The 25328-nt window shown below is 40.0% G+C and overlaps 1 protein-coding gene across 1 annotated transcript in view; it reads left to right on the top strand.

The window, feature by feature from the left end:
* Positions 1-23394, top strand: part of LRRC1 (leucine rich repeat containing 1) — a 102175-nt gene extending 78781 nt beyond the window's left edge. Inside the window, exons 7-14 of the mRNA XM_063442932.1 lie at positions 454-528; positions 3379-3523; positions 12568-12686; positions 16403-16486; positions 18834-18949; positions 20087-20259; positions 20698-20831; positions 21557-23394. Coding sequence (XP_063299002.1) covers positions 454-528; positions 3379-3523; positions 12568-12686; positions 16403-16486; positions 18834-18949; positions 20087-20259; positions 20698-20831; positions 21557-21715 — 1005 coding nt within the window. The 3' untranslated portion in view covers positions 21716-23394. The remainder of the gene's footprint in view (positions 1-453; positions 529-3378; positions 3524-12567; positions 12687-16402; positions 16487-18833; positions 18950-20086; positions 20260-20697; positions 20832-21556) is intronic.
* The last annotated feature ends 1934 nt before the right edge of the window (positions 23395-25328 follow it).

Genomic DNA, 25328 nt, shown 5'->3' on the forward strand with positions numbered 1-25328 from the left:
ACTTTAACATATTCATGTAACTCTGGCATAAGTTCTCTCAAAGATTCATGCTTACATTACCATTTCCTTTACTACTTAATAGATTACAACACATACTAAAATATATACTCCTTTCTGCGTCACTTGACTATATACAAGTTTTTGCGTCACTTGCGCATATAGTAATTGTAATGAAGTCCCTGGTCACCCCCCACTAACACTCCTAATTGCTTCTTCACATAGCACTGAAGTAGTTGAATTATTTATTGAACACCTTAATAGATGCATGCATCATATACTTTTCATATACTTTTTTACATTTCCTGTAATTGTTTATAATATATCATGTGACACAATTCTTCCAATAAATGAATGCACTTGCTTTTACAAATTTTCTTTTCTTAATTCAATTTGTAATACCTGTTTTGTTAAAGCAATATGTGAAGTAATTTGTTCCACTTTATTTTGTTGCAGCCAGAATCTATTGGATTATTACATAAACTCAAAGACCTCTGGTTAGATGGAAATCAACTTGCAGACCTACCTCTGGTATGTAAATTTCTTTTTTTCACACCCATTAAATTACTTGTTTTAACAAATGAAATTTAACCCAGTGATTGCTTATTTCTTGGAACCATATAAGATATTTAACTTCCTGCTCCCACATTTGCCATTTTGAGCCATTGTGGTGTTTCATCATGGAGTTGGCTATTAAGTATCATATGGTCATTGCCAAAAAACCAAAGAGAAAAATCTGGCCAAATATAAAATGAACACTCCAAGCTCTAAGGCAGGGTAAGCATTGACATTTTTTTAAAAATGAAAATGCAGTGTTTGCATTGCTATCTAACCCCACCTCTGGTGGCTGCCACTCAATCATTAGAGGGACTTCCTGGTGCAGTCCTGTAAAGATTGCAGGACCATCTGTCAGCATCTTAAAACTCTGCATGGAGATACTTAAACACTCCCCATATAAATGCAAAAATTCTAAATATTTGGATGTACTAAAGGATGCATTTGCATCAAACAAGATATGAAGATATACAAAGAAACAGAGACCTGTGTGTGCACAAATTTTATATAAAAAAAAACTAGTTATGCAAAGTAGCAGTAGAGTCTATACTATCCTGAAAGATATCAATCCGAAGCTGTCATAACTCTCAACCACATACCTTTCATAGCCTATTTTTTTCAGCGAACAGGCAAACTAAGTGTGACCTGTGGTTGTGGTGTTCATGTCATCATTACATGTAAACTCCTGGAGTGTATGTGATTATGAGATGAGCATGACACCAAAATATGCCAACCTATCCAACTTCTTTCCTCAGACTCTCTTCCAAGTCTTTATATCCACTTCATCTTGCTAACAATGTGTACAAGAAACCCATTTCACCAATGTTTCACCTAGATTTGTGCCACATTTTTGTGTATGCTAGTCAGGGGCGTATTAGCCGCGAGGCAAACAAGGCATTTGCCTTGGGCGGCATTTTCCAGGGGGCGGCAAAAAAAGCCGCCCCCCAAATGCCCAAGGCAAATGTCTTGTTAGCCTTGCGGCTAACAGACATGCTGGGCTGCTGCTGGGCGGTCGGGCGGCGCTGCTGGGCGGGCGGCGAGGGAGCACTTCCTTTGAGCTGTCTGCTCAGCTCCCTCGCGCGCCGCACAGTGAGGCTGGGAGGCGGAGCCGGAATATGACGTCATATTCCGGCTCCCAGCCTCACTGTGCGGCTCGCGAGGGAGCTGAGCAGACAGCTCAAAGGAAGTGCTCCCTCGCCGCCCGACCGCCCAGCAGCCACTGGACCACCAGGGAAAAAAGAAGCCCCCCCCCCCAGCATTCCCAAAGGTAAGGAGGCTGGGGGGGTTAAAGTAAAAAAAAAAGCCACTGGACCACAAGGGAAAAAAGAAGCCCCCCCCCCCAGCATCCCCAAAGGTAAGGAGGCTGGGGGGGGGGGGGGGTTAAAGTAAAAAAAAAAAAGCCACTGGACCACCAGGGAAAAAAGAAGCCCCCCCCCCCAGCATCCCCAAAGGTAAGGAGGCTGGGGGGGTTAAAGTAAAAAAAAAAAGCCACTGGACCACCAGGGAAAAAAGAAGCCCCCCCCCCCCTGAGTGTCTGTTAGTGAGTGTGAGTTTGTCTGTTGGTGAGTGTGAGTTTGTCTGTTGGTGAGTGTGAGTTTGTCTGTTGGTGAGTGTGAGTTTGTCTGTTGGTGAGTGTGAGTTTGTCTGTTGGTGAGTGTGAGTTTGTCTGTTGGTGAGTGTGAGTTTGTCTGTTGGTGAGTGTGAGTTTGTCTGTTGGTGAGTGTGAGTTTGTCTGTTGGTGAGTGTGAGTTTGTCTGTTGGTGAGTGTGAGTTTGTCTGTTGGTGAGTGTGAGTTTGTCTGTTGGTGAGTGTGAGTTTGTCTGTTGGTGAGTGTTTCTGTTAGCTAGTGTATGCGTATCTGTCAGTGAATGTGTGTGTGTGTATTTAGAATGCGGGGCGGGGTAAAGGTTGGGTGGGGGTGGCGCGCGGCTAGGGCAGCACAAAACCAGCATACACCACTGATGCTAGTCACACATTTAGCAATTCAGTTGCTCCTAATTGTGGCAAATTACAAACTTTAATCTAAAACATAGAAATATAGCTAGAAGTAATTCATTTTAAAAATCTATATAACATTTTTTGTTTGTTTGTTTGTTTTTCGAATGCTAAGTTAAAGGCAAGTTTTTTTTGTTTTTTTCACTTGACATGAGAAATAAAAAAAATTAAAAACATTTCTACAAATGTTCTATTTTTGTTTTATTCATGTACTGTTGTGCATATCATTATTTTTTGTGGTGAATATCGAAGTAGTAGCTTCATTAATTTCTGACTATTCAACATTGCGTTGTCATTTTTGGCAGAATGTTTTGTAACAACTTTAACCTAATGATTGCCAGTAGTGGATTTTTGCAAGTATATTTTATATACCAGGCAATGCTACTATTTTGTTATGGAGAAATGATTATTTTTCACTTCATTTTGTGCCTTTCACAAAAAAATCAAAATCATTTGATCAAACTGAAATCAAAACCATATCATTGTTTTAAAGTCTGCAATTGCTGCTTTAGACATTTCTATGGAAATATTGTGTCAGTTGGAATGCTGGGTGTGTGGTTGGATGTTTGTCTACATGTATATCAACAGGCACTTATAATGCAACTTTTTTCCCCAGAATCTTTGTATTGTTGCATTTATTGACCTCTTTACATATATAATGCATCATGGAAGTGTTGGTCCCTAACCAACCATACCAACTATAATGATGGCGTGGTAAATTCAGATGTGCTTTGTTTCAGCCCTATTTAGGCCACGGAATGTGTAATGTCTGACATGTATCTGTCCATTGTGCTAGTCTAGACATGTTTTGTTTTGTTCATTCTGATGCAGGAAATTGGAAACCTGAAAAACCTGCTCTGTTTGGATGTGTCAGAAAACAAGCTAGAAAGACTTCCAGAAGAGATCAGCGGGTTGAATTCATTGACAGATCTGCTGGTGTCACAGAATTTAATTGAAGTTTTACCAGATGGCATTGGTAAGTTCAAAGTGACTGACACTTAACACACACACTTCCTTACAGAATTAAATAAAGAAGTATGGACAAATTAACTGTTAACTTAATTAAATGTTGATGCAGTTTTGTTTTAAATAATATTTCGTCATGTGTTTCTATTGAAAGAGACTGCTGTTTTTTATGTGTTTGGGAATACACAAAGAAAAAAATATTCACAAATAATTTTCTACAAAATGTATTTTTTTTTTTTTACATTTTGGTAAATATTTACTGTTTAGTAAATCCTTGTCTGATGGCGTGAAGAAAATTGTCTATAATTGATCAATGCATATCAAAAAGATACAACTGCATTTTTGAGGATAAAATGTTGAATTAAAGGAACACTTGACCTCTGTAATTACTTCAGCTCATTAAAATTGTTATGGAGGCTGGTGTAAACAATTTTTAAATGGTTTACAAACAGCATGAACCTAAAGTTGGTCCCTTGGCACCAAAATGGCCATGGGATTTGCGCAGGGAGATTGCTCGGGCATGATTTATACACTGATGTGTCCAGCATCTTCCAAATTCCAATAGGAAAGCATTGATTAAATGCATTCCTATAGGGAAGGCCTAATGCATGCGCGACCTCACCTTACGATGTCTTTGGAGGAGCCAGAATCTGAGCCAGCGCCAAGGGAGCTCAGCACTGAAATATGGTGATTGTTTAAATGTCTTTTTTTTAACCCTTTGAGTGGTTACAAAATGAACAGAGGAGGCCTAGGGACACTATAGTGTTAGGAATGCAGCTTTGTATTCCTAACAATATAGTGTTCTTTTAGTTCATGAAAGTGTCAATGCAGAGAGTTACTTGAGAAGACAACCGGTGATGTCTATAGAAGACATCATCAGTTACTTTAATTGTGGACTTTATAAAGCTGAAAACTCTACCAGTTAAAAGAGCACTCCAATATTACAAATAATTACATTTATAGATCGGTTACCTCTAATTTGGTGGTGAGATGCAGCTCTGCTCCACCTGTAGGATATGACGATCTCCTGCACAAATCATAGTGGAGTACTGGGACATGGTGCATAGATCACACTCACGTATGTGCTCCAGCAATGCACACACTTCTGCAGTGAGCAGGAACTTGAAAGGCAACCCTTCAAGCAGTGGCGTACACACAACCCATGGGGCCCCGGTGCGAAAACTGATCCGTGCCCCCCCCCCCCCCCCCCGCGCACTTACTCTGCGTGGGCTGGGGCTGCAACACATAGCGGCGGGCACCTGGTCGCAGGGGTCACAGGGCTGCGACCACGATATGTACGCCAGTGCATGCAGATACACATACACGGACCACTACAGCCAGGTCCCTCTAGTTTTAACCCTGCAGCTGAAAACATAGCCCTGGTGGGCCGGGCCTGGTCGCAGCTGCGACCCCGTATGTACGCCACTGCCTTCAAGCTGACTGAGTGTTAAAAAGAAAAATCTCAAACGATGTATCTACTTTGGAACATTCTGTAATTTAATAATGTTGTTTTTAGGGGGGGGGGTCTATACCTATGTTTAATTGAATATTAAAACACTGAGTTAAAAGTAATATATACTTTTGTGCTTTCAAAACCTACATTATACTTAACTGTTGAAAACATGCTTGTCATCTCTCAAATGTAATACTTTAAATGTAAGTAATTATTCTTATTAGATTTGTTTTATATTTTATTTTGACACTGTGTTCCCAAAGTAACTAGTCAAAGTTTATCACTTTATTAATTTCTTGGCAAACAATATAAAATCTGAAGTGGATTCTCTGCTTGACTGATTACCCCAATACTGAACATTGTACATAAACAAACTGTAATTAGCTCACAAATAGAGATGTTGCGAACATAAAATTTTCCGTTTGCGAACGCGAATTTCCGCAAATGTTCGCGACTGGGCGAACCGCCATAGACTTCAATAGGCAGGTGAATTTTAAAACCCACAGGGACTCTTTCTGGCCACGATAGTGATGGAAAAGTTGTTTCAAGGGGACTAACACCTGGACTGTGGCATGCCGGAGGGGGATCCATGGCAAAAATCCCATGGAAAATTACATAGTTGATGCAGAGTCTGGTTTTAATCCATAAAGGGCATAAATCACCTAACATTCCTTAATTGTTTGGAATAACGTGCGTTAAAACATCAGGTATTGATCAGGTAGTGTAAGGGTTCACAGTGACAGACCAAACTCCCCGTTTAACGCACCGCAAACAACCGCAAACAGTCCATTTGCACAACCGCAAACTCCCCATTTACACAAGGTTGGATACCAAGCTGGCCATGTCCCCTTCCTTGTCCTCACTGATGTTATTGAAGGTCTCTTCCTCCACTCAGCCACGTACAACACCAAGGGTCCCCGAAAGGTGACAACAAGCCCACTGGGACGCCTGCTGTGTTTGGTCTTTCACCTCCTCAAAGCCACCTTCCTCCTCTGTCTCCTCTTCTTCAGACTCCTCTCTCTGTGTTGCCTCTCTCTGCGTTATTATAAGGTGTGTTAAGTAGTACTATTCCTATTAGTTTAATCCCTGTTACGTCCCCTATCAGGGGACGTGTATATGGCATCGATTTTAGGAACCGGGAGATGGAAAAAGATGCTTGGTTGGTCCTCCTACTTCAAATTTGGGGCACTGCGCATGTAATCTAATGTGCCACCATATAGGAGTGGTGTGTTAAGTAGTACTATTCTTATCAGTTTAATCCCTGTTACGTCCCCCTCATCAGGCCTTTTTTAGTCGAATGTATCGCCCACTGTCAGTCCCTTCGGGATCCATCCCTCATTCATCTTAATAAAGGTGAGGTAATCTAGACTTTTTTGACCTAGGCGACTTCTCTTCTCAGTGACAATACTTCCTGCTGCACTGAAGGTCCTTTCTGACAGGACACTTGAAGCGGGGCAGGCCAGAAGTTCAATCGCAAATTGGGATAGCTCAGGCCACAGGTCAAGCCTGCACACCCAGTAGTCCAGGGGTTCATCGCTCCTCAGAGTGTCGATATCTGCAGTTAAGGCGAGGCAGTCTGCTACCTGTTGGTCGAGTCGTTCTCTGAGGGTGGAACCCGAAGGGCTGTGGCGATGCGTAGGACTTAAAAAGCTCTGCATTTCCTCCATCAACAACACGTCTGTAAAGCGTCCTGTCTTTGCCGTCGTGGGAGGAGGAGGATTACTTTCACCTCTTTCCCTGTTAGATTCCCGTTGTGCTGTGACATCACCCTTATATGCTGTGTAAAGCATACTTTTTAATTTATTTTGGAGCTGCTGCATCCTTTCCGACTTGCGGTAATTCGTTAACATTTCAGGCACTTTCTGCTTATACCGGGGGTCTAGTAGCATTGACACACAGTACAGGTCGTTCTCCTTCAGCCTTTTTATACGAGGGTCCCTCAACAGGCACGACAGCATGAAAGACCCCATTTGCACAAGGTTGGATGCCGAGCTACTCATTTCCCGTTCCTCCTCCTCAGTGATCTCAATGAAGGTATGTTCTTCCCCCCAGCCACGTACAACACCATGGGTACCAGATAGGTGACAACGAGCACCCTGGGATGCCTGTTGTGGTTGGTCTTCCTCCTCCTCCTCAAAGCCACATTCCTCCTCTGACTCCTCTTCCTCACAATCCTCTTCCAGCGTTGCCGCAGGTCCAGCAAGCGATGCTGATAAGGCTTTCTGGTGGTGATGGTGACCACAACTCTTCCTCTTCCTCTTCACGCTCATCTATGGCCTGATCCAGCACTCTTCGCAGGGCACGCTCCAGGAAGAAAACAAATGGTATCATGTCGCTGATGGTGCCTTTGTGCGACTGACTAGGTTTGTCACCTCCTCAAAAGGACGCATGTGCCTACAGGCATTGCGCATGAGCATCCAGTAACGTGGCAAAAAAATGTCCAGCACCGCAGAGGCTGGCCTAGCACCCCGGTCATACAAATACTCGTTAACGGCTTTTTCTTGTTGGAGCAGGCGGTCGAACATTAGGAGTGTTGAATTCCAACGTGTCGGGCTGTCGCAAATCAAGCGCCTCACTGGCATGTTGTTTCGCCATGGTTGTGTAGGAACGTCTGAAATGGCCACACACCTTCCTGGCCTGCTTCAGGACGTCCTGTAAGCCTGTGTACTTATGCACAAAGCGTTGTACGATCAGATTACACACATGTGCCATGCACGGCACATGTGTCAACTTGCCCAAATTCAATGCCGCCAACAAATTTGTTCAGTTGTCACAAACCACTTTGCCGATCTCCAGTTGGTGCGGAGTCAGCCACTGATCCACCTGTGTGTTCAGGGCGGACAAGAGTGGTGGTCCGGTGTGACTCTCTGCTTTCAGGCAAGTCAACCCCAAGACGGCGTGACACTGCCGTATCCGGGATGGTGAATAGTACCTGGGGAGCTCGGGGGGTGCCGTTGATGTGGAGCAAGACGCAGCAGCAGAAGAGGACTCAGCCGAGGAGGTTATGGAAGAGGATGGAGTAGGAGGAGTAGAGGAGGTGGCAGCAGGCCTGCCTGCAAGTTGTGGCGGTGTCACCAACTCTTCTTCAGAGCCACGCATTCCATGCTTGGCAGCCGTCAGCAGGTTTACCCAATGCACAGTGTAGGTGATATACCTGGCCTGACCATGCTTTGCAGACCAGGTATCAGTGGTCAGATGGACCCTTGCCCCAACACTGTGTGCCAGACATGCCATTACTTCCTTTTGCACAATCGAGTACAGGTTGGGGGGATTGCCTTTTGTGCAAAGAAATTTCGGCCGGGTACCTTCCACTGCGGTGTCCCAATAGCTACAAATTTTTTGAACGCCTCAGACTCCACCAGCTTGTATGGTAAAAGCTGGCGGGCTAAGAGTTCAGACAAGCCAGCTGTCAGATGCCGGGCAAGGGGGTGACTTTGTGACATTGGCTTCTTACGCTCAAACATGTCCTTGACAGACACCTGACTGTGGGCAGATGAGCAGTAACTGCTCAAGGCGAGAGACAGTGGTTGACGTGGCTGAAGATGCTGGACCAGGAGGAGGATGGCGGCTTTGAGTTTGTGTGCTGCTTGTACTCATGTGTTGATCCCATAGGCGTTTGTGATGTGCGATCATGTGCCTTCGCAAAGCAGTTGTACCTAGGTGGGTGTTGGACTTCCCACGACTCAATTTCTTTTGGTACAGGTTGCAAATGGCATCGCTGTTGTCAGAGGCAGACACACAAAAAAAATGCCACACTGCTGAGCTCTGCAATGACGGCATTCTGGTGGTGGCAACAGCATGTGTTGATTGGCGTGCTGTCTGGCTGACCCTGGCTGCCGATGCATGCTGTCTGACTGTGCCACTAGCTCCTTGCGATGACCTCCCCCTGCTTCCAACTCGTCTCCTCCTCCTCTGTCTCCCCATCTGATCTGTCCCCCTGTTCTTCTTCTCTTCTAGCGGGCACCCACGTGACATCCACGGATGCATCGTCATCCTCAACCGCTTCACTTGTATCTGACAACTCGGCAAAGGAAGCAGCAGCGAGAACAACATCATCATCATCACACCGTACGTCCATGTGTGTAATGCTGCCTGACTGAGACATATCCCTGTTATCTACATCCTCTGGCAATAATGGCTGCGCATCACTCATTTCTTCCAACTGAGTTGTAATTAATTCCTCTGACAGATCAAGTGAAGCGGCTGTGGTGCTAGTGTTGGTGGTGGTGGCAGGCGGGCGAGTGGTAACTTGAGAGGTGCCTGAAGCTAAGCTGGAGGAGGATGGTGCGTCAAGGTTCCGAGCGGAAGCTGTTGAAGATTGGGTGTCCTGTGTTAGCCAGTCAACTATGTCCTCAGAACTTTTCGAGGGTAAGTGGCCTCTGAACACTGGGCATTATTCTAGGGCCAAAGTTAATCACAGCACCACGACCACGACGGCCCCTGCGGGGTGGCTTGCCTCTGCCTGTCATTTTTTTTTCTTCGATTAGTGGTACTATGCGTGCAAGCTACTGTGACAACAGATATGAGTGGTACTGTGCACTGGCAGAAGTTTGCAGAGTAGACGCTGTAGGCCTGACACACACACGCTTGCAGACAACTAACTGCTATTCAATCAAAAATACAGTCAAAATTGTATTTTTTTTTTTATTTTTTTTTAATGTACACTACTGTTACACCAGATATGAGTTGCACTGGTGTGACACTGTGCCCTGGCAGGCCCTGAAACGCACATGTGTGAAGGAAACTGACTGCTATTATTTCACAGTCAAAATTGTTTTAATTTTTTTATAAATACAAGCTATTGTGACACCAGATATGAGTGGTGGCACTGGGCAAGTGGGCACAGTATACGCTGTGAGCCTGACACACACGCTGGCAGGCAACTGCAATTAGATAGCACAGGAAAAAAAAAAAAAAGCAGACTGATGTTCTAGCCCTAAAAAGGGCTTTTTGGGGTTCTGTCCTTACAGCAGAGATCAGATGAGTCATTCAGGACTGTAGTGGACACTTAATACACTAGCCTAGCTATTGATTTTTCCTATTAAATCAGCAGCAGCTACACTGTCCCTCCTCTCACTAAGAATGCAGCTTCCGATGGATGCTGTCCAGGAGTTGGGAGGGTCTGGGAGGGAGGGTGTGCTGCTGATTGGCTGGAATGTGTCTGCTGACTGTGAGGTACAGGGTCAAAGTTTACTCAATGATGACGAATAGGGGGCGGACCGAACATCGCAAATGTTCGCCCGCTGTGGCGAACGCGAACAAGCTATGTTCACCAGGAACTGTTCGCCAGTGAACTATTCGGGACATCTCTACTCACAAATACAAGAACGGTATATTCCTCTAAGCAAAGTAGAATTCACATATAAATAATGTTTGCATTCCCATTGTGTACAGGTTTTATATATATATATATATATATATATATATATATATATATATATATATCTCCCATGTGTTTATTCAAATCCATGCAAATTTTAAATTTTAGGATAATTAATAAAGACATGTTATGTCACAACCGTTAACTCTGTGTCTGTATTGCATATTCAAACCTTGATACCATAAATAACTGGTTAATAGAAGTTTACTCCTCCAGGAGTAAATAATGAGTTTGGAAATTCCAGATGAATGCTTAAATAATGAGACACTTTAACTAAACCCATTGGGTTTTAGTCAACTAAGCCTACTGTAGATATAGTTGACTAAAATCTTATAATTGTTAGTTGACTAAAACAATTCAATAATTAAAATATGACTAATGGCATTTTTCTCAGAAGAATGTGACTAAAGCTAACTCAAAATTTGCATATTTTTTTTTAGTTTAAAATATAAGAATAGATTTAAAAAAAGTGGGCAAAAGAGAGTGTATGAAAATTAGTTTGTTAGTAGTTGTAGCAATCTGCTGTCATTATAGACAAAATCTGTGTCCTGTGCCTAGGTAAAGTACCAGTTATAGAACAGGAAAAAGGGTCTAGGGGGAGGGAATGGGATGCATGAAGGGGCTGGGGGAGGGGGAGGAGGAATGAGACGCATGGATTGGCTGGGGGGGGGAGTAGGGGATGAGACACATGGAGGGGCTTTTGAGGGAGGGAATGAGACCCACGAAACGGCTTTGGGGGGGGGGGGGAATGAGATACACGGAGGGGCTTTGGGGGGTGGAAATGACTCACTGAGGGGCAAGAATGAAACACAAGGGAGGCGGGGGAGAATGCGACATGTGTGGAGCCAGCAATTTTCTCACCAAGGCCCAGTGGTTTCTAGTTAGGCCTTTGGGTTAAACCATTCTAGAATGGTTTAAACATTGAGGGTACCTTGAGTACCTTCAAGGCCCGAGTGCCTTCTGACACCTTAACAATATAATTTAGATGAAGTAGTCATGGTGGCTAAACTGTCACTTTAATGTTGTGATAGCTCTTTTTCCTGTACCATAGTGATACTTTGTATCAAGTGAAAATAAGTAAGAAGATGCTCCAGTAATTTCACCAACAGATTTCATATACATAACTGCTTCCTTTTAGTTACACAATTTGCCAATTTCTAGATATACCAAATACATAGATTCAATAAGGAGTACGCAATTTTTAAAAAAGAACGAAACCCAATTTCTAGATACTATGAATGCTGATGTGTTCTGCAAAGAGTAAGTCAGCTCATTCTTTATACTAATGGTTTTTTTTTTTAAAAGATAATTTTGAGTAAAGATTCCACGTGCACTACTTAAAGGGGCACTCCACTGCCCAAATACTCCCAAAATCACTGTTTAGTAGATATAACCAAAATGAAAACATGCATGAATTTAATTATGCATATTTACATTGCAGGTATATTTTAAAACCGCTTGGAAAACCTGCAGTTCTCTTATCTGCAGCCTTTGCAAGCCTTTCTATTCTAACCCCGGCCAGACGTTCTGTGGTTGTTCAATCACATATTTCCAAGTGCAGCTCAATCTAAAGTTTTTGCAAGACAGGTGCTCTGTGCAATTGCCACCTCTGGAGTTTAGCTCCACTGAGCTAACCAAACCAGGAAGTAACAGGATTGGTTATCTGATAGCCAGGGTGGGTGTAACAAAGCTAATTTATGAAAGTACTAATATCTATTGAAATCTGCACTTTTTGTACAATGGAAAAGGACACACTCTTCACACACACACAAAGCTTTTTCAGCAAGAGTACTTGAAGTGCCTGAAGTGTCCCTTTAATGATTTCCCGGTGAATTTTAGCATAAATGAAAATCTGTTTTAAGGTTTTTATTTTTTCAGGTTTAAGCTTATACCAGAACACCCTCTTTAACCTTACTAATTGCTAGCTAGGGGATCTCTTTATACTTGTGTTTTATTGGGGGTTATACTTACTATTTTTAATTTACTATCACTAGCAGCGAATGCAGGAATTCATACATGTATGTATGTATGTTTGTGTTTAACAATGTATTGAATATATATATAATACAACCACACAATATACAAACACACATACAAATATTGTCCTGTATATGCTATTTTACTGTATAAAAAAAATTGCCATTTGTTCTCTATTTTGTTGTTCTTTATTGATAAGAGTAGGATTGTTAATAACTACAATACATGCATTTGTCACTTACAGGAAAGTTAAAAAAGCTCTCTATACTTAAAGTTGATCAGAATCGACTAGTGCAGCTGACAGAGAGTATTGGAGAATGTGAAAGCCTTACTGAACTAGTCCTTACTGAAAACCAGCTTTTGGTGAGTACATACAAATGGTAAAGACGCTTGTTTAATTTAGAATGCTGCCAGATCTGGTGTTGGTCTTTATGGCAGTCGCTTGTGTGTGCACACTCAGCAAATTGGTTTACATGCATTTGTGATTTTGCTGTAATTTGCTCTGACAGAAATCTAGTGGTTGCTAACAGCTATGTTCGACTCATAGTGTCCTTTGAGGGCACAGATAAATAATAGGTCAGCAGTGTGCTATTCCCATTATTGCTGAAGGATAATGTTATGGGTTTGGTACAGCTAGTGCCGATGAGCTGAAACTGATTACAATTTGACTGTGAAATTGATAGTAAGAAATAGACTGTATTTCGGAAGATGAGATTTTAAGTGGTTATTGGTAGAAAGAAGTTGTATGATGAGGATAGTCTGAATTGGTGTGTAATGCGTCCTAACAAAGAACATTTTGCGTAAAACCTCCACTTTTTCCTCTTAAATGTAGAGTGGAAGAAATAAACAGCGCTACTATAAAAAAAAAATATATAAAATAAATATATATTTAGGGTTATCGTCCTTAGTATGACTATATGCCTACTACAGGGCTTGACAAATTTGCTTCAAATCTAGGAGCCAGCTAAAAAACAGATAGGAGCTAGATTTTTCAACATCAAAAATACATTTCTTAAAGGGAAACTGTAGTCCCAAGAACCACTACAGCTTAATGTAGTTGTTCTGAAGTCTATAAACTGCCCCTGCATGCTTTTAAATGTAAACACTGACTTTTTAGACTAAAGACAGGGTTTACATTGCTATCTGTTAACACCTCTAGTAACAGTCACTCACACGGCCTCTAGAAGTGCTGCACAGTGTGCAGCACCTACATTAATACGTCCAATAGAATACATTAATACTTCCAATAGAATTTATCGACCAAAAACACTAAAACAGTCATACCTCTCAAGCATCATGTATCTGATGGAGATGGAAACTCAAAGGATGCAGCTACAAGAAAACACATATTTTATGCTAATCTCTCTTATTTATGCTTTCATCTTTCAAGTAAATCCATAACCCCTAACCGCAGTGTCCAGTGAAGCAGGAAGTCAATAGGCGGGGTAAAAGGGTGGGCCACAGAGGCAAATCACGTGACCAGAACTGCCAAAAGGGGCCAGCCTGGCATCAGTGTCCCTATGTATCAGTGTCAGTGTCCCCATGTCACCCAGTGTCCCTATGTCTGTGTGTCCCATGTCACTAGGATACTAGGGGACACTGAGAGACATGGGGACACTGAGAGACCCTGGGAGACTTGGGGACTGGTATTGCAGAGTAATCTCCTTTTATTCTGAGAAAAATATTTGTGTTTGTATTGCCGGTATTACAGCAATACTGGCACGGCCAGGCAGCCTCAAATATCAGCTGTGCCTTAAAATACCAGTCAGGTGGCAAACCTAAGAGTAGTGTGTGTAAAAAAAAAAAAAAAATTATAATATAATTTTTTTAATGGGCCTGGGCCTGGAGCTGCAGGTCCATCAGCCCCTATGTTAATCCAGCCCTGCTCCATTGACTACAACCCTCTGTTGTCTGTCACTCAGCTACTGCATTACCCATTCAACAATATTGGAATCCAAATGTAAAGATTGCAGTTGATTGATAAGCCTTCTATGTGCAACAGTGTCAAAAGTCTTGCTGAAATCTAGGTAAGCAATGTCTACTGCACCACCCTGATCTATTATTTTCGTTACCCAATCAAAAAAATAAATAAGATTAGTTTGGCATGATCTCCCTGCAGTAAACCCATATTGTCTCTGATCTTGAAATCCATGTGATTTTAGATGTTCAACAATCCTATCCTTTAACATGGTTTCCATTACCTTCCCCACTACTGAAGTAAGGCTTACTGGCCTTTAGTTGCCCGACTCCTCCCTACTACCTTTCTTGTGAATGGGCACAGCATTCTAAAGGCATGCAAAGCATAGTGGGAGTTGTAGTTCTACAACATCTTGGGATCTACCTGTTTTGCAGCCCTGGACTAGTCTATGCTGTGGCTATGCTAGAAAATTATGGGCACACGTAGGGAGCATGATCGAGAGAGAGAGAGAACAGTATAGTACTGTTCTGCCTCAGTCCTCCTGGGCCAGTGCCACCCTGCGGCACAATCAGCCTAGATGCGGCCACTAGCTGTAATGTTAATGGACCCAGATGCAGTCGGCCCCCTCTCTATTTCTCTTGGACTCGGAAGGAAGCTGACAGAGTGATGCTCAGCCAAGGTGTTGTGGCCCATCAACATGTTTCCTGGTATCCTGGGGGGCTAGTCCGGCCTTGAGTATTCATATGTAGGGAGATGTTGATGAAACAATCTAGCAGACCACCTTCCAGAATAAGATGATGTGTTTAGAATAGATATCTGCAAACTGCAGCCTTCCATCACCTGAAATCCCCTTTGCCCCTGGTTGAGGTCAGTGACCCAAACTGGTTAGAATGTCTATTTGATGATACCAGATACTAGGGAGAACTAATGAGTTTTCTACTGTCTATTACCACTTCTCCTGCTTTATCACATATGCTGCACGTTACTCACAATGATTAAAGTAAACATGACATGGTTGTCAGATATATATACGGTAGTCTACTACATTTGATCTTTAACGCTGTTAATTTGTTAATGCTCCATCTGTCCTGGTTATGCTTTTACTTAAAATCAGAGTTATTAACACAGACCGAAATCATTGTAACATCACAGCATCATTACATTTTTTTATTTTTGAGTGATTGGGTAGTAATTGGTTGTGCTAAATGCTTTGGTGAAATAAATAAAGGGTTTTGGGTTGATTTTTTTATTTTGTCTTTTTATTTTATTTTCTTTTTTTATGTGACAATCGGTTAAAGGAATTTTGTGTCTTTGTGGCTCTAAGATTTTTCCCACAACCTAGATGTTTTGTTCATTTCTGTTGTTTGTTTTGGTGTCTGTACACATACAAACAAACTACTCTCTGCCTGTATTATTTTTTGATGTTGCATTGATGCTATATATAATTGAAGAATGTAATCCTTGCAGGTTTTGCAGTACTCAAGCCAACTGAGCCCGTCTTATTGTAGGATAGGGAAAATCCTAATCCATTGTCATAAAACAGATCCCCACTCTGGTCCTATTTATCAGAGCTGTCACATTTGCTTTATACAGAACTTCTTGGACAGCGTTTCCACTACAAAGTTGTTTTATATTTTGTTTTGTTTATGCTCATAATATAACCATGTTAACTAGTCTTCCTAAACCTGTAATCCATGGTATGCAGCAGTGAAACAATAATTGTTCTCTGCATTGCTTTAGCATAGTCGTAACAAAGTTTCATTTTAGTATTGCTTTATATTGAAGCTAGGCTGTTTCAGTCTGGTTTTTTTCGTAGTTCTTGTGCTACAGAATTTACAATAGTCTTCTTACATGTGCCTTAATTTATCAGGAAGCCTGTATAAATGGTTTCTAAAATTGTTATACTATTTTTGTTTTGGTTTTTTTTTTGTTTTGTTTTTTGCTTTTGATATGTCGGATTTGTCAAAAAGGTAATCTGTGCAGAAAGAAAGTTTTAATTATGATATCTATGAAGTTTGGGTTTTCTCTGAAACTGTTTAAATGTTCAGCTCATTTTTAATTATTTGTTAGACAAAAGCAAATCCTATGTCTCAAGTGTTATCTGTTAGACGTTCAGGAAGCCAGTACAAATGTGTTTATGTATAAACTGTTTCATTTGCAGGTGTTACCAAGAAGCATTGGGAAATTAAAGAAACTCAACAATTTGAACGTAGATAGGAATAAATTAATGTCATTGCCAAAGGAGGTATGTTGAAAAATTGAAACACTTAACATTACATCTAGTGTGATTATGGAATACATTACTTTACTAATGGTACTGTGTGGATTTTGTGATCAAGGTGGCATAAACATTTGTTTGCTGATGCATCTCTATTTCTTACATTCCACAACTAGACCGAAGTGGTGTAAGTACTATAAAAAAAACAAAACAAAAAAAACCATGCCATACTTTGATCCATAAACTCTAAATTTGTTCGTCTGGCAAAATAGGGGACTAGTAGCTTTAGTAGCTTTAGTAGTTTTGTCTTTAACAACTGTGAATTTACATTTTGGCTAACCCTGGATTAGAGTTTATCACTTTCAGTCAGTCGTTGCAACATCTGTCAAACCACTGAAGATGCAATATGTTTTATGTTAAACATTTCAGCAGATACTTTACAAAATACGTATACTAGTGTTAATCATTTTCTGTAGCAATCTTACACAATTAGCACTTTTCATAGGTGCCTTGATTTTAAATGTCATTTTTATGCTTCTCTCTATCTTACCGTTTTGTATACATTTGCTTGCATAATATGGACAATGTTTTAGTCCATAAACCACTATACAAAGGGATAGTGTGCAGGGATTAAGACTCTGAATATTCTGTGTTCTTTGTAAGAATAAAACATTCTCTGTACTTCAGAGTATTACAAGCCCACATTTTTGCTGATTGCATGATTGGTTTACATTTAAACACCTCCTTAAAGGGGCACTCTAGGCACCAAGACCATGTCATCTCATTGAAGTGGTCTGGGTGCACCAGAGGCAGAACTAGAAACCATGGTGCCCCGGTGCAAAAATTGCCCTGAGCTCCCCCCCCCCATACATCTATCTTTCACCCCCCCCCCCCCCCCCACATGCAGACAAACAGATACACATGCAGATACAGGCACACACCCATACACATATACAGACATACATACAGACACATGTAGAGACACACACACATACACTCATATACACACGTACACATACACTTACAGACACACACATACACTCACACGCACACTTAGACACATACACATTCAGACACACAAAATGTATTAATATTATATGTCCACCCAGCCTACCTACCTGGAGAGCTGGCGTGGATCTGTCCCTGGGGTCCAGTGGGGCTCCAGTGCGGCGGGCAGCAGAGTTCCTGTTAGACGCAGCGAGGGGGCTGTGTTCTCTCTGCTCTTCTCCCTAGCAGTCTTTCTACTGATGCCAGGAGTCGGAATATGCAGTCATATTCCAGCTCCTGCAAACTGCGCGCGAGGGAGCAGAGCAGAGAGAACACAGCTCCCTCGCCGCGTCTGACAGGAACTCTGCCGCCCACCAGGGTCCATTAGGTGTCCTTAGGGTCACCTCTTGGGTCCCCTATGACAGGTGGAACACGGAGGGGGCGGCATCTAGGCAGCCCACGGTCGCAGGGGTCGTGGCTGCGACCGGGACCCTTGAAGTGAGGGGCCGGTCACAGCTGGGCCCCTGTGATCGTGGTAGGTACGCCACTGGAGTGCATTGTCCCGGTCTTCTGTAGTTCTGCAATGTAAAACATAGGCACTTCCTGGAGTTCCAGAGAAGTTTGACTTTGTGAAACGATGCTCAGCGTCCTCAGGCTCTGCATGAGATCATCCAGTGTGAAGGAAAACCCCATAGGAAAGCATTGAGGCAATGCTGTCCTACGGGGAAGGCCTAATGCACATTCAGCGCGCGCCATGCCTGCGCATTAGGTCTCTCCATCGGCTGATGTCAGAGAAGGCGTTAGTGTTATTTGTATTCCTAAAATTAAAGTATTCTTTTATGCAATTAATATCCTTTATCGTAAAGATAAATATTTTAGCATTGTCATGTCTGATCTGTTAACACCTAGCCTCTGTTCCCTCCTGCATCCTGCCCCTCCTACGTGACTGACCCTGCTTGGGGACGTTTCTCAAAGCAGGACACCTTCCTCTTAGATACTGACATGCTGTCTTCACTGCCACTGTATCTGTGTCTGAGTAGTGTGACCTACAATTCCAATGCTATAACATTTTGTGCCAAATATGTGTAAGTTGAAGGGGGGAACAGATTTTAAAAAAAACCTAGAAATTCTGCTAGCACAAATTGGCATATGTTGATGCAGACCAAAACCGTTTCAATGATATCATAAGAACTGAGACTGATAGCGTCTCCGTTATTTGGAAGAAAACATCACCCTAATGAACACATTTCTATTTGTATTTCTTCCTATTCAATAATGTTTGTTTTATATTTTTTGTATTTTTCACGATATCTGTAGACTTCTACCATTCCAGGAGTGAAACTAAGATTTTTACTTTATATAGATTTTTTATTTATTTTGTCTGTAGATTGGTGGATGCTGCAATCTTAATGTATTTTGTGTGCGTGAAAATAGATTGACCAGAATTCCCTCAGAAATTGCACAAGCTACTGAACTTCATGTCTTAGATGTTGCTGGAAACCGGTAATTCTGCTTTTCTTTGTGACATTCTGTATATTCATACAATGTATGGCATAACCAGTATTTTAATACATTTCCTGCACAGACATCTGTTTGTTTTTAAAGGGATACTCTGAGAACCAAAACCACTTTAGCTTAACAGAGCAGTTTTAGTGTATAGATCTTGCCCCTGCAGTCTCACTGCTCCATTATCTGCCATTTAAATACATTTTGTTTCTGTTTATGCTGCCCTAGCCAACATGAAAAATGGTTTAATTTTTAATCAGAGAGGTCAGAGAAGGCACCTGCTGAACAGCATGAAACGTGCCAGTAGGCAGGTGCCTGATCTGAAAGTAGGTATCCACTGCCACCATGTCACCGGGGCAGTGTGGCCTTTCTCTCCCGCACGTCTCTGGTGATAGCTTGTCTGAACACCAATATCTTTTGTTACATACTCTTAAAGACTAAAGTAAAACTTTCACTTACAAAAGATTTGTATGTCCAGAATAGCTTCAGATTAGAATTAAATTGTATTACTCAAATATTTAGAATTGCTTACTGGAGACCTGCATCCACCTCCTGCCGAATGGGAACCATAGTGGTTCTAGAGGTCTGTCATCCTGCAGTGCATAGATCACGCACTGCATTGTGGCAAAATGCCTAGAAGATCATATGAGGAATGGAATAACATTATATATGTACATTATATGAGACATATGGCTGGTACAATGTATGCAATGGTTGTGATCCTTTTTTTTTTTTTTTTTTTATGTATTATTACCTATTGTGTTTGCATACTTAAAAAAGAGCAAAGAAATAAATAAATGATGGCATAGTTCCAGAATATTTCTGCAAACCTTTTGAATGATACACCTGAGCAGGACAACCTGTTTGTCATTTGTTTTATGCTTGCTCAGTCTTTAAAGTGATAAGAATGTTCACAAGAAATGCTTTCCCCGACTCGTAATATTTATATAACATGATAAAATGTAAGCAATTTTGCAATATTTTTTCATTTTCGCATTAGGTAGTCCCGAGGCCTGGACCTACTTTCTCCCTATTAAGAACAACCAAAGCCATCATTTTAGCAGAGACTGAAAACCTCGAAATCCGTTCGCCTTTTTAGAATAATTTTAATATGATGTGTTTCTTTTTATATAGGTTGACACATTTACCTTTATCAATGACAGCACTAAAACTAAAGGCTTTATGGTTGTCTGACAATCAGTCTCAGCCTCTGCTCACCTTCCAGACAGATGTTGATCCAGAAAATGGAGAGAAGGTCTTGACATGTGTTTTACTCCCACAGATGCCTTCTGAGCCTAGTGGCCAAGGTAATTGGAGTTTATGTAATGTTTGTATGTTGCATAAAATAATGGCACACCGGGTAAATGGTTCTTGCTTTTCTTCTCAAGAACTTACCAGTAGTCTGTTATTAAAGAATTACCCACTTCTATAACAACATTGGATGGCACTTAAACCTGCACTATGGGCCGCCATTAAGAACTGGTTAATGTTATAGAACAGGTCTGCCCAACAGGTCGATCCCCAGATGTTTTAGAACTACAACTCCCATGATGCTTTGCAAACCGTTAGAATCACAAAGCCTCATGGGAGTTGTAGTTCTACAACATCTGAGTATCTACCTGTTGAGCAGCCCTGTTTTAGAACATTTACTCACTTTTATTATTTAACAGCATACTATTTGTGCTGCTGGTTAACTTTAAATGCTTTTTTTTTTATAATTATATTTTAAATTATATCTTTTACAGATAATTTGCCAAGATGTGGAGCCTTTGAGAGCCTGGTTAACGATATGTCAGACGATACTTGGAACGAGAAGGCGATGAATAGAATCAGTGCCATACGATTTTTAGATGATGAGAAAGAAGAGGAGGATGAAACGGTATTCATTTCTATTTTGTTTCATGCATCCTGCAATTTTCATGATGAGAAGAACATTCCCCCCCATCCCTGATTTATATACATTTTATTATAAACCTTTACACTTCTTGCTATGGAATTTTTGGAGGTTCCTGCATAAAGTTTTCCTATTCTTCCTCACAATCAGTTAATGTTAAATTCTTTTCAGAAGCTTTGTTAGCAAGGATGAGTAGAGAGACTGGATTGCTCTGTCAATAGAACACAGGGGGGAACACTAGTAAACACATCAAAGGAAATTAAATGCTGCAGGAGGTTAATGGCTCTGCTAGAAAAAGAGCAGTGAGATTACCCCAGAAAACCTACTGAGACATCATATTTATCTCGTCAACACACACAAGCTTTTGTATACTGTCAGCCCTTCTTGCACTGTACTTTCTGGTCTGGCAAAACATTCTGTCCTTTGCTTGCAAGTTGGTGTAAACTGTATTTAAAATGTCAGAAATTGCCTTATTTTATTTACAATAAAGCTTGTATTTGGAGGAAAAAGGCAATTCATGTCAATAAAGAAGAATAATTGCATCAAAAAGAGAAGGAAAAGAAATATAGATCACATAAGGAAAAGGGAGGGATTGTTTAAAAAAAAAAAAAAAAAAGCTAACCCAGGGGGTCTGCAGGATATTGCAAAGATTATTCAAGGGAGTATGCAAGAAAATTGATTTTTTGTTTGCTTTTTTTTTTTCTATCTAGGCAACCCTTCTAAGACGTGCCACTCCTCACCCTGGGGAGCTGAAGACTATGAAAAAGACTGTGGAGAACCTGCGTACCAATTTGATTGCTGCTAAGGGACTGGATTCTAATAAAAACGAGGTCAATAATGCCGTTGACAGAGTCACCACGTCTGTTTAGACTTTCACCACCAAATCATACCTCCTGTGTCTTCCCCTGCTGTTGAAATGTTCCCCTGCTTTCAGGACCACATCCAGCCTTCTGTGTTAACCAGAACATGTTCATCACTTTGTCTTTCCCTTCTGTTGGGTTGCTGCTACCTGGAAGAAAGTGCCTTATTTCAGCCAGATGCATGCACCCATAATTTTTAAATTAATGGTGTAATTTTTATATTTTACCAATCTTGTTTTTAATAAGTAGAACACACTAATGTGCTATTGTTTTTCTTTTCCTTGGGGAAATGTATCTTTTATTTTTAAGTGATGGGATGTGTTATGACTTTTTTAAAAAAAAATCTTTTTACACATTCTGGTGATAAATTATATAGTTTTATGTGAAAATTATACTTTTTTTTTTTTTTTTTTACTTTCAACGGTTTTTGGCAGCTTAACCATTGTATATTGAAATGAAAATATTGTAAAGGAGCTGTGAAATATGGTATGATTCATTTAATAGGATTTCACATATGGTACATGTGTTTATAATTGCAGTATAGAGCAGTGATGGCTAACCTTGACACCATAGATTGTTTCTGGACTACATTTCCCTTTGATGCTCAGCTAGAGTTTAGACTCTGAAAGATAGCTAGGCATCATTGGAAATGTAGTCCAGATACAATTTATGGTGTCAATATTAGCAATCACTGGTATAGAGTGTCTGTGTTTTAATCAATATTTGTATTTTTTTTTTAAATCTGTTTGTACCACTCAGTTGTGCCTTAAGGCTATGTATCAAAGCAGTAAATATCCAGTTTGACTGTGGTATTTTAGGAACATGAATAGGCATTAATAAATCCCTTGATTGATAAATATTCAACCTAACTATAAATATTTGGATGCTGCTTATGTATAAACTATTTCATTCAATGTCAGCAATTTGCCCTTATATACTTGGCAGGTTGAAAAATCTACAAAATGTATATGTATGAAAATGCGATGCAATGTCAGTTAAGAAACATATCCGTCACATTGGTTCTGTCTGCTCTGATACATAGACCCTAACATTCTGTTGTGTGTCAAACCCCATTCATAATGGCCTTAAGAATCAACCTAGTGGTGCCTTCTTGTGATGCTTTAAGTGAGGTTTTAAATCTGAAAAGTAGAACAAAGTAATGATGCTTATCTATTCTCATTGTGCATTATTAAGAGCACTGTTCACTGTAAGCCCAACTCTTAAACAGTTAGCAATAGTCATTGTGAGAATAATATCTTGCTGTTTGAATGGAAAATAAAAGGTACTCAATGCAAACAGCAGGAAATGGGGGAGGGTTGTTAAATATTAAGTAAAAGTCTGCTCACAAAAAAGGCTCTCTGATAACGGAGTATAAAAACCGAACATGTTAGTATTGAACTTTATAAACTCCCGGTAACCAATTAATAGGAATCCCATACTCTCTAATGCAATAATTTGTGCTCTTGACTGGAGTGTTCATCCTTTCTCTTTAATGTGAATATACTGTACATAGGAGCCTGCAAGATATTTTGACACTATTTGTTTCACTTGAAATCAGGATTATTAAAAGAAGAAAAAAAAAAAGGTTTGTGACCTCAAATAGTAATAAAAAGTACATTTCACAGCATAGAGTGCCAGTGATTATATCAGACCATGCCACTAGGTGGTACTTCCGGCTTCTAGAGCTGTTCTTTATTATGTCCTTTGGTATTTTTAATCCTTTTAATGTTGTTAAGCAGGATAAGTGGTTTCCTCCGCATTAATGTTTTCACAAATATCATTTTTAAGGGCATGTATAAGAATTGTATGGAGTTCAGTTAAACGTGTGACGAAATCAATAGTTCTAGTCTTTTTTTTTTTTCCACTGCTGGTGGGCATTTATTCATATGTTACTGGTAAACTTAAAGTAACACAAATGTGCTGATCTAGCATTTGGATACAGGTGAATAATTAAAGCTAATCAGAATGTATTGTCAATAAAGCACCTTATTTTCAATCTGCAATGAGGCACCTCCCTAGTGCGTTTAAATACTTTGGTATTTAATAGAATTTTAAAACAATATTTCAAGCTTATGTCTGAGTCAAAATAACTGTGCAACTGTGAACCTTTTCTGAAATTTTTCAACGTATGATTCTTCAACGTATGATTTTTCACATAGTGTTGGCCATTAGTCTATGGCATTTTTATCACTGACATAATTTCCAAGCAATTGTTGGGCACTTGTTGTATAAGTATGCACATGCTCACTGTTGTACTCTACTGATACCAAGTTTTTTTTCACTAAACTATGGACATTCAATTGTAGCCCAGAATAGCCAACTAGAAAACATTGAAGAGTTTTTACAATGTTGGCCCAATATTCAAAGTTACCTGGGTGATTCCCTTTTGCCCTGTCTTTTTATTTAAATTATTTATTTTTACCATTTTGTATATAATGCATATTGTGCCTGAAAAGGTTTGTTATAACACTTTTTTGTTGTTGCTATTTTACAGTTTCAATAGTTATTTGCGTGTTATAGTGTTGCTAATCTATTTTTACTACAAGAAAGCTACAAATATGGGCTGTTAAATTGAGTAATGGTATATATTTTAAGTCTTAACCCCTTAAGGACCAAACTTCCGGAATAAAAGGGAATCATGACATGTCATGTGTCCTTAAGGGGTTAAAGTACATATATAGATTAAAATTACTCATTGATTTTTTTTTTTTTAAATTGGTAACCAAATAGCCTCAATCAATGATTTAACTATTACATTGTTACCATATATCTGACATGCAGGCTATTTACCACAATATATTTTCTTCTGTTCAAATATTTTGGTTAGCAAAGGAAATTGCAACATTTTAAACCACAAATCTAATGGTTTAAATTAGATCGTTTTTCCTGCAAGTCTACCTTTTCAGCAATTCTAGGAAGGAAACTTTATATCAGTGTCCCGTTTCTTTGAAGTAGTAGGAAAACCGTTTTTCATTCCTAGCCGAAAACATAATTATTCACGACCTGCCCTCGGTTTTGCTAATATTCAAAGTAAATAAAGGTCTTAATTTTAACATTTATCGACCATAATTACATATGCTTATTTTTATTTTTCTAAAAAAGTCACATCTGTAGGTAGAATGAAGGGGATCATATATATATATATATATATATATATATATATATATATATATATATATATATATATATATATAATTTTTTTTTTTTTTTTACTGTATAGTAGAGTTGATGTCCCTATTATGCTGCCATATTTACATTTATTTTTTAGATTATTTTGATAGCATTCATTTTTATCATCTGTTTGTTGATTGCTGCTAACTAGCCTAGTAGTGAAGGCTTCAAAATATACTGCAGTGAGACCATAAATTCAAGATACAGCTAATCACTGACTAACAATAAATGTAGTTTGACACACTGGGTAGATGAGTTTTTTCAAAATGTTCTTATCGGGAAACTTGATTTCATATTTGCTCTTTTGCTAAAAGTATGCATTTTGATATAAAAATGCATGTGCATGATCTTAACAATGTGAGCCAAGTCAAAACTATGAAGAAACGTTTATCCTCTATATCTATATACTTGCTTGCAAGTTATTTGTACTATTATTATTATTATTATTATT

Source organism: Pelobates fuscus, chromosome 2 (assembly GCF_036172605.1).
Source record: "Pelobates fuscus isolate aPelFus1 chromosome 2, aPelFus1.pri, whole genome shotgun sequence".
Taxonomy (NCBI): Eukaryota; Metazoa; Chordata; class Amphibia; order Anura; family Pelobatidae; genus Pelobates; species Pelobates fuscus.